Below are 10,663 nucleotides of genomic sequence, written 5' to 3' on the forward strand. Positions count from 1 at the left end.
GTACTTTTCGAAGTTTCTGCTGATTTTCACTTAAATTAATGTCGCGTTTTTTTGTTTTTTTTTGGATGCTCGTTCCGTTGCAGCCGAGCCTGTTGGGCCTTTTCCTATATTAATAACGGCGTAATATATCTTTCAAGTGAACGTTCATCTTTGCTTTTGTGCCAATATGTTTTTTTTTTTAAAGTTCCCCTAGGCATATAGGACGCTAGGCTTAAAGCTTTGAGCGAGATGAGAGTAACGTTACAAAATAACGTCATGCATCAAATGCCCTCACACGGCCGATAAATATAGCGAACTGACGTCTCGACATATTCTCCTAAATTAAGCAAGTATGGCTAATTTAATACTAATAATTAATCGTGACAACGGAATAGCGGAAATGATGCAAAATAAGTAAATTCTTTTACCCCCTCCTTGCCAGCGCAGCCTCTATCACGTGACACAGGAGAGCGCGAGAGGGTACCGGAGTTGCTCGCCTGCCCTGGCCCGCTCGCTGTCGCCTCCAAGGTCGCCCTGTCGTCCTCTACAACCGGTTGAACCTAGCGTTCCCTACATTCGTTTCGGAGCCGCCAATGGCGCTGCACGCTTGGCAAAAGCAGAGCCGTGTAATTGGAGAGTTTGGCTAATAGGCGGAGCAAAGGCTGCCGCTAGCGCCGAATATTCCCCCCGCGCTTAGAGCGTAAACTAAATTTGTGTCACAGCGTCGACCAATCAGGAGACCGCGACGTCACAATATTGCAAACGACATTTAAAGCGTGAAATAGAAGCGTTTAATCTCGGCCTCTCTACTCCCTCTCACAAATGTCTGCAGTGAAGACAAAGGCACAGGCGAGTGAGCCTAGCTCAGCAAAACGCTTTTGTTTGTACGAGAACTCGTGCATTGGAGGCACTTTCCAAAGCCACGCGCTCGTGCCCATGCCTTTGTCTGCACTGCTGATGTTGGCTTGCTATACTTCGTTTCAGCTTCGGTACAGACGCAGCCGATGCTACAAGCGCGAGCATGTGGCCCAGAACAGTGCTTGCACTGCACGAGCGCGCGTGCTTGTCAGGGATGCTGAAAGCCCGGAGCTCGCGCTTGTAGCTTTGGCTGCGTCTGGACCGAAGCTGAAACGAAGTATAGAACAGCATCCCGAGACTGGCTGAAAGAAAACAGTGCAAAGAGTGGGGCGCGCGAGCGTCTTGAGACGCGGAGTCCCGCTCGGCTCGAGCGCTAGCTTTGGCAGTGCTTCCTTTCCCCGTCTCAGCTGAGACGCTGCTTCTAGCAAGTCGGCCCTGGTTTGGAGCGCACGTTCGTTTATTCTACACTTGAATATTGGCGTGACTAAAACCTCACATGCACAAAGTTTTCAGTCACCGAGAGCTAAACTTTTTCACTCTAGCGACGCTAAAACGGCTCAAATTAGTCGTGTCACATATTTAGAGCACACGACCACCGCTAGGGGCTGTTTCACGGCCTGCGGTTGGCCCCGAGATGCTCGCCTATTCAAACCAATGTATGGCCAAACTCTTTCAATAAATCGCTCTGTGCGAGAGCTCTTATGGGAAGAGAAACATACGCATCCTTCTACTACATACTCTGTGTTGGCCGCCTTACCTATTGGATTAATATTAGCAGTGAATCGTGATACCGTAAGATTAAGACAAGGGAGGCTTTGCAAAACGAGCTGCCAACCCCCCCTTTAAAGGAACCCGAAGGGTAACATTTTGTGTGCGAAGAACGACATACACCAGCTTTTTCTCAGAGAAGAAACGGTTAGTGTTGAATAAAATTACAAAGTACATCTGGGCAACCCATTGCCCGAAACGCAACATCTTTCCGTGAGGTCAGCACTCTCTGCAGATTCCTCCCCTCTCTAACCAAACTCCCCCCCCCCCCCCCCCCCCCCCCCCCCCGAAGGAAAAAAAACAACCTTCGCTCATAAACTTGCTTAAACTAGATTTTTTTGTTAATGGCGAGTAATGCATTTGACGGAATCACCTTTGTGGCCCTGGAGGACAATGCGACGTGCAGGTTGTTCCTTCCGGCGGGTCCGGCCACGGGCTTGAGGAAGGCGCTGGCCGAGCTCAGGCGAGCGCCTTTCCGCGTGGTCGTCTGGAAGGCTGAGAACCCTGTGGCCGCCGGGCCACAGGAGTCATGGTGCCGGGGTTGTCCTTTGACAATGCAGTGTAATGCACGAAATCTGAGGTCCGGTCGAGTTTAGAGATCCGGCAGAGGAGCGTGGGCAGGCTGGCACTGGTGGCGCGAGGGAATGCACCGAATGAAGGAGTGCAGGGAGACATCGACTGGCCATCTCTCGGGGTAAGAGAGGCGATCAGTAAGTTGAAATTTGAACAAAGGCTAAACACAATGAAGGATACACGATAGGCGAGGGAGGTGTATAAGCATCTACATATGAAAAAGTCTGAACACTAAATGGACAAACCGAACACGAAAACTGAAGTTCAAGTACCAACAGTCAAGTGCGGAGTCAGAGGAGAGTACCTATGTGGAAAAGGAAGTAAAAGAACCCGATAGAAAGATGTGGGAGGAAAGAACGGAGAGAAAATCAGCTTTGACTATCTATGGGGGATGAAAACAGGAAATAAGGAAGGAATGAAAAAACGGTTAAAGTGCAAGCGAGCTGGTGTAAGTTATGACTTATGCATGATGATTGAAACCTGAGGAGGTGGCGACAATGGGGGAGGATTATATAAGGCGTAGACACAATAAAGTCTGTTGCTCAGTTTGAGACGTTGTCTGTCCTTTTTAGAGCGCAGCTCTTAGGGGCCCGTTTCCGGCTTGAGCGGCGTCGCCGTCGCCGTCGCAGTCGCCGTCGGCGTCGGCGTCGGCGTCGCCGTTGGCGTAACCGCGCGGTGCATCATGGGAAATGTCCCATAATGCACCGCGCGAGCCCCCACCGGGGTCACGTGACCTCGTGCGGGGTCACGTCACCCCCCGAAGTCACGTGACTCCCCTGAGGTCACGTGACCCCCTCCTCGAGGTCACGTGACCCCCGCCGATGTCGCGTGACCCCCATGACGTCATCGTCACTGATGACGTCACCGGCATCCACATCGTCATCGTCATTATCACTGATGACGTCACCGGCATCCGCATCGTCATCGTCATCATCACTGATGACGTCACCGGCATCCACATCGTCATCGTCACCGATGACGTCACCGGCATCCACATCGTCATCGTCATCATCACTGATGACGTCACCGGCATCCGCATCGTCATCGTCATCATCACTGATGACGTCACCGGCATCCACATCGTCATCGTCATCATCCCTGATGACGTCACCGGCATCCACGTCGTCATCGTCATCATCACTGATGACGTCATCAGTGACGTCACTGATGTCGTCACCGGCATCCGCATCGTCATCGTCATCATCACTGATGACGTCATCAGCGACGTCACTGATGACGTCACCAACATTTGCATCGTCATCGTCACTGGTGAAGTCATCAGTGACGTCACTAATGACGTCATCGGTACCCGCATCGTCATCGTCACTGATGACGTCATCAGTGACGTCAGTGATGACATCATCAGCATCGGGGGTCACGTGACCCCCAAGGTCACGTGACCTTGGGGGTCACCCCCCCCCCCCCAGTGCCCTTCCCTCCTCCTCCTCAAGAGCTGCGCTCTAATTCGGCGTTACAGGGAGTTGTAAGCGGCTTTCATTTTTTTCTTCCTCCCTCACGAGTTTCCGTTTCTCAATCCACAGTCTCAGGTTTCAATCATCAAAGGGGGATCGGTGGCAGAGGGGGCTAGCGCGCACCAGCTCGGAGCACGTGGAGCAAAAGCTGGCGTTGCAGAACCTAGGGATCCTGGGTTCATTCCTCACCCTGCCCGTTTCTATCTGGATGAGCATCGTACCGGCGTGCGGTCGTGTACCACTACTGCGTGGTGCGCGTTAAAGGCCCTGGGCTAGCAGTCGTACTGCACTGGTTAAATGGCATATCTACAGTGGGTAGCTATGTTCTGGCAGATTAACCTCCTGCTGTATAAACAACTAACGACTAATTTTACTTTGATTTTTGTCAATCATCCTGTATAAGGAAGGAATATAGGTATAATAATTCACAAGAGAACTCGATTTTTTTTTTTTTTTTTAGGATAGGACAGGACAGGAGTATTGAGGACTAGGACATACAATACAAAGTATGAGAAAATGGATACGCGCTGTACCGTGCGCCAAGGGGAAGACGAGACAATAGAAGATGTGGTGTTGAGGTGCAGAGGGCTTGCTCCCGCCCTCCCGGAGGGTGCGACGGGCTTAGCCGGAGCGCTGATGCTTGCAGACGAGGATTCGAGAATGAAGGATAAGTGCTTTTTAATAACAAAGAAGTGATTGGAAGGCTTGTGAAAGTTATCTAGGGAACATGGAATGATGTACAACTAACTAGCCCGGCTGGGGACAGGCGCGAAAGAGAAAAATTGAGATTCGCTCCCGCGCGGCTCCGGCCCAAAGTCTCAACTGTCTACCAAAGGGCCCGGTGCCGGGGTAACGCCGACAAGGTTTGACCAGAGGACAATTGGCGACTCCCTCGCCGGGAGGAAGAGGCGGGTGATGATCTTTTTAGTTTTGTTGCCCGATCCCCGAGAGGTCATTCTGGTGATATACCAGGTAATAGTTACAAAAATTGCAGAAGCAAAGCAAAGTGGCTTAGAAGGGCGAAGGGAGAAATGATACTTTTGGTTTTTAATTTCTAGGCTAGGTGGCTCAAGCTGCCGCCCGTTTTAAAAAGTACAGCAGGTAGCATCCATCCATCCATCCGTCTCACGATAGCGGACAATAGCGGACGTGCCGAAGACATCAGGGGGGTCGTCCAGCAACCCGGACCTCCTCTCTATGACTCCACACGTCACGAAGCTCGCCTCTTACCACCGGCGGTATAGCTCGTAGTGAAGTAGGAAGTTTTTTACGCCAATTTATTCCCCCCCCCCCCCCCCCCCCCGAACCGGGTTTTATATACACATACAAACATCGGTTCGGATATATCGAGCAAAATTCAGAGTAAAAAGATGGCCGAGATGACGTGGGTGCCCCATTCGATTCAAATTATTATTGACAGACCTGTGATTCGGATGCTGTTGGTAAACCTTTTAATCCGCAGTCACCCTGCACAAACATTAAACAAAAAACAGAGGCATGACGACAGGCATGACACGCTTCGAGCATGTTTGTTACATACACATGCATGTTTCCAATTCATGTCTGTACAGCTCGGAGCGCGTGGAGCGAAAGCTCGCGCTGCAGATCCAAAGGGGTCTAATCCCCACACCTGCCCGTTTCGATCCGGATGAGCATCGTCCCGGCGTGCGCGTCACTGCTGCGTGGTGCAAGACCCGGAGCTAGTGGTTGTACTGCAATGGCTAATGGCGAATGCCACTAGGCGTTTTGGTGCGCGCCGGGATCAGTTGACCAGATCCGGACTGGAGCACACAATCCGAACGGGGTCGCGCCGCCTACGGATCCCCAGCGGAACGTGACCACTGCTCCGGGATCGGCGGATGCCTTTCCGTCATTCAACTGCCCGGGAATCCCCTTTCCGCGGTCGTTTCGAAGACGTTTTCGCAATCGCGGCGCTAACACGTGTTCGACGCACGAGCGGCAGGAATGGCTCAGGCGCTTCTGGCAAAGATTGCCAGAATGCCCGTAGCGCGGCCAAATACCTTCTCTTCTCCTTCCTGGAAAACGAACCGGCTGTCGAGCCAAGGGGTAAGCAAGCGGCCATTACGAATTCTTCTGATCTCGAGACAATCTAGGAGCCCGCGACGTGCTTCTTCTTCTGAGGCGAGATGGGTGAGATCAGGCGAGATGCCCCACGACAAATTAAGTCACGTGTGTGCGCCGAGGGCTGGCCCGGCTGGCTTCCGGTTGAATCTGCCGAAATCGTAAGAGCGACTTTTCTCGGATCCAAATCGAGATCTGGAGCGGGAGCTAATTCAAAAAGACCAGTGAAACACGTCGGTATCGATCCCGATCGCCCCGTGAAATAGGCTCGCTCCAGAAAAGTCGATCACGGCGCGCTCCAAAACGACCAGTGGAATTCGCCATAAATTGCTCATCTACAGCGTAGTCTAGCGTTGCCACCCCTCAAAAGCAGACCTACTTTATGCTTTCTAAACACGCACGTAGAATTGGATATCTTTCTTTTTTTAGAGCGCAGCTCTTAGGGGCCCGTTTCCGGCTTGAGCGGCGTCGCCGTCGCCGTCGCCGTCGGCGTAACCGCGCGGTGCATCATGGGAAATATCCCATAATGCACCGCGCGAGCCCCCCACCGGGGTCACGTGACTTCGTGGGGAGGCACGTGACCCCCCGAAGTCACGTGACTCCCCTGAGGTCACGTGACCCCCTCCTCGAGGTCACGTGACCCCCCGAGGTCACGTGACCCCCGCCGATGTCGCGTGACCCCCCGATGACGTCATCGACACTGATGACGTCACCGGCATCCACATCGTCATTCTCATCATCACTGATGTCATCATCAGTGATGACGATGACGATGCGGATGCCGGTGACGTCATCAGTGATGATGACGATGACGATGTGGATACCGGTGACGTCATCAGTGATGATGACATCAATGATGATGACGTCATCAGTGACGATGACGATGTGGATGCCGGTGACGTCATCAGTGATGATGACGATGACGATGTGGATGCCGGTGCCGTCATCAGTGATGATGACGATGACGATGCGGATGCCGGTGACGTCATCAGTGATGATGACGATGACGATGTGGATGCCGGTGACGTCATCAGTGACGATGACGATGTGGATGCCGGTGACGTCATCAGTGATGATAACGATGACGATGTGGATGCCGGTGACGTTACCGACATCCGCATCGTCATCGTCATCATCACTGATGACGTCATCAGTGACGTCACTGATGTCGTCACCGGCATCCGCATTGTCATCGTCATCATCACTGATGACGTCGTCAGCGACGTCACTGATGACGTCACCGACATTCGCATCGTCATCGTCATCATCACTGGTGAAGTCATCAGTGACGTCACTAATGACGTCATCAGTGACGTCAGTGATGACATCATCGTTATTGGGGGTCACGTGACCCCCCAAGGTCACGTGACCCCCCCTGGTTAGTCTAACCCCCCCCCCCCCCCAGCGCCCTTCCCTCCTCCTCAAGAGCTGCGCTCCAATTCGGCGTTACAGGGAGTTGTAAGCGGCTTTCACTTTTTTTTTTTAAGGTATGAAATGCTTTTTAACAAAAACCTTCGATCTCAAAATTGTGTTTTTTCGTCCGTTCATTTTCGGACAAATTTAGCGGAGAACTTGACTTCGAGTGACCTCACGTCACGTGACCCACACACAGTGGACGTGACTACACGTAAATTCAGTTTCCCGTTAAATTTAGCGGAGAAATTGACGCCACGTGATTAAGCACCAATTGAGTTTCCCCCTATATGTGTTGCAGTAAAATACACGTCGCGTGACGCACCGATTCCTCTCCCCAATCTTTTCACCTCCCTTCCATCTCCTCAACCTCCTACATTGCCCTCTCTGCCTCAACATCTGCGTACCTTGGCCTGTATTTCCCTTCCTTTCCCCTTCACCCTCCCCCGCCATAGTGGGTAGACCTCAAGGCATCGAGCATTGAGGTTTACCCACTATTTTCTTCAATCAGCCAATAAGAGCTCGGCGTTGTTTTGAAGTCACCGCCACTTCTGAGCAAGAAGCCCCAGACTACTTGCTCTCCACATAGAAACTACACCTTAGCAAGACAATACACTGCCAGGATACACGGGTACCCCAACTGTGCCGAGCCAACCTTGGACTGGGCAACGTCGCCACAAAGAGCAGCTGCCTTCCTATAGGACGCACCGATCTGTTGCCCTCCGTTGTAGTCGACGATGTCATAGCCGAGTTCCTTGCCCGCTGCCAAGAAGGCCTTGGCCAGCTCCGTGTGGGACTCCGCGCTGGACAGGGTCAGCTCTCCGGACGTGCCGTACATGTCTGCGGCGCGAGAGACGGATCGTCGCACAAATCCACACATCAAAGGCCGTGGCGCTGGATTTCATCCACTGGAGGCCAGCTCAGGGCATAGATTGGACACGAGTGCTGCGTCCTCCCTGCCGAACGCTGATGCATCACTCGTGTCTGATCTGTGCCCGCGCCGGTCTCCGGTACGTGATGTAGAAATCCAACCCTATATATGTACCAACGCACCGTTTTCAAAGAAGCCCGCGTTTGCCCACACCGTGGCGTAGGCACTGCGAGCGGGCAGAAACCCGATTCACGTGCGATGAAGCCTCTGTCCATGCGTAGTGCCGACGGCAGCACCACCGCGGTGGCGAGACGTCAAAGAGTTGAGTAGGTCTATAAGGCCTTCTTGTCTAAGAGGTCTTAGATACCGAAACTCTAAGCGCAGCTCATTTAGTGGCTCTAGTTCTTCCTTACTCGCACGGTCCTCGCGTTCTTCGTGAACAAAACGCGGGCGTCTACTTTCTTCTAGTGCACCTGTTTGGACCGTCACTGCGATTGATTGTGTCAAGCCAGTGATGGTGCCGAAAGAAGCGTTTGTTAGGACAGAACAAGCGGGTTGGTAGGGATAATTAACCTTGAGGAAGAAAACGAGAAGGGACGTTTGTTCGCGCAAGGATGCGATCGGCGCGCTTCGCGCTTGTGAAAGGACACGCTGTGCTGGAGCACAATGCGTATTGCTGACAAGATGTTTCGGTGGCGCCCTCTTATGGGGTTCCTATCCGTGACATCACGGCCAAGATTACTAGTAGCGAGCGACAAGTTCGATGGTGCGTGAAATTGCGATTGAAGCCTACTCATCACGTGCATAAATCAACGGCGTCCGAGTTGTTACTCTGACATTGCTCTTATATCCGTCGATGAGAGCAGAAATAATCCTACCCAAGACCGGAAGTGAGCTAGGGTGCCGTCATGTGCGCTTTGCTTAGGGTGGAGGTGGGGTGGAGACATCTAGCCATTTTGTCCCACAGGTTTATTTTTATTGATTTTTTTTTTTGTTCAGAAGCGCGTGAAAGAGCGTGTCCCTGCACGCGTTTGTGGCGCTGACTGTGCTATGGTGCCATTTTGTTTTCGTAGATTTCTTCGTATTTTTCCCCGGACGCGCATGACGTCGGCATCGGGTACTACAAAGGGTGACAGCTCCCTAAACAGAAGGACATCGAGGCACCCTATAGTGAGCGTTTGGACAATTCTGGAAGGCCGATCACAGCGACGTTTTTGGTCTCGCACGCCGCCAATGCCCCTGTGAACGTTCATTCTGACTCGTCAGCTGCTAAGTTACTTTTAAACGTCATTAGTGCTGACTACCTGTACGATATGCTGCAAGGAGCGGCCATACTGTGTGCATTGGTGGCACTATACGAGGAGAGTGATAAAGGAAAAGTGCATTAGTACTGATGCGATGGACAAACCACTTTTGGAGATTTCATATTGTCTTTGAAGACGACCTGAAGATGATTCCAAAATGTATGGTTCGCGCTCCCGGTATACAATCGCAAATTCTCCAAGATTAACCAGAGCGGACGCGATATAAACCACGTTAATAAAGTGAATTCGTTTTTGTTTTGTTTTTTGCGTTGTCTTTATGATTATTTTTGGACAACATTTTTAATCAACACTCAACAAGGCTCCACCTCACTCTGTACTTCTCTAGGCAATGATATGACTAATTAATCGCACTAAACCACAGTGATTTACATAATCAAAAAAGTTTCGCAGTCCCGCAAAAGGAACTTTTTGGCGTTTGGTGCAATCTTAAGCACTAGTTCTGAAACGTGTTCGTCGTTGGCGACATTCAATCGCAAGAACGGTGAGCAACAAGCTACACTTCAGACAAGCCTACGAACGGTGTATGCTAAATGTTTGACTCGAGGATGTATGCCAAACCTTACCGGTGGCCGCCAGTGCAGCGTTGGTCTGTGCCTCGAACTTCTTGAAGAACGGCAAGACGGAGTCGAAGTCCCACCCTTCGGCGCCGTGGTCCGAGCTCCACAGGTCGTAGTCGTGAGGATTTCCCCGAACGTACAGCATGAAGTTGATAGCGCTGCAGCCTCCCAGCACCTTGCCCCGAGGCCACGGACTTTTCTGCGTGACGAAGCCAGGGGACGACGCCGCGAGTTTGTTAGACTGAGCCGTAAAACTCCCTAGATAATAAAACCAGAGCTGAATTTTCAACACTACGGCTTTGTTCAAAACAGAGGTGTTGCAACGGAGCCTCGTGCTTGCATGCGATTTCCGTTCTACAGTTTTATCCTTTGAACACCAGACTCCGCCAGACGAGCTGTCTCTGTACGCATGCATGGCATCCACTGACAACACATCAGCGGCCATTGTAGTGGACTTGCTGCCGAGCGCGTACTTTCTGCGGCATGCATCTCGCACCACCGATTTAGCGCCGTCACGTGCAAGCCACGTCTACCTTGTTCTTGAGAGCCAGGCAGGCGTTCCTCTGGGGCTCCGTCCAGAAGTCCCAGTCCAGCGGTCCTCGGAGGTTTAGGGAGGCCATGAGCGGCACATCGGTCAGCGTATTCTCGACGCCGCCGGCCTCGACGAGGAGCACCCTCAGCTCGGGCCTCGAGGACAGGCGGTTGGCCAACAGGGCGCCCGCCGAGCCACCGCCCACTGCACCCACGTAGCACGGAAAGGAGTTT

At 52.2% G+C, this 10,663-nt stretch overlaps 1 protein-coding gene across 1 annotated transcript; it reads right to left on the reverse strand.

Moving 5' to 3' along the window:
• Positions 1-1,933: 1,933 nt before the first annotated feature.
• Positions 1,934-10,663, reverse strand: LOC121046529 (glucose dehydrogenase [FAD, quinone]-like). Its single transcript, XM_040500871.2, has 4 exons — positions 10,432-10,663; positions 9,905-10,097; positions 7,854-7,985; positions 1,934-2,109 (listed from the first exon to the last, which is right to left on the reverse strand). Exons 1-4 carry the CDS (start codon positions 10,516-10,518, stop codon positions 1,934-1,936), a joined length of 588 nt encoding a protein of 195 aa, XP_040356805.2. The 5' UTR covers positions 10,519-10,663.

This window comes from Ixodes scapularis, unplaced genomic scaffold (assembly GCF_016920785.2).
Source record: "Ixodes scapularis isolate PalLabHiFi unplaced genomic scaffold, ASM1692078v2 PGA_scaffold1__304_contigs__length_218370807, whole genome shotgun sequence".
In the NCBI taxonomy this organism is placed as follows: domain Eukaryota; kingdom Metazoa; phylum Arthropoda; class Arachnida; order Ixodida; family Ixodidae; genus Ixodes; species Ixodes scapularis.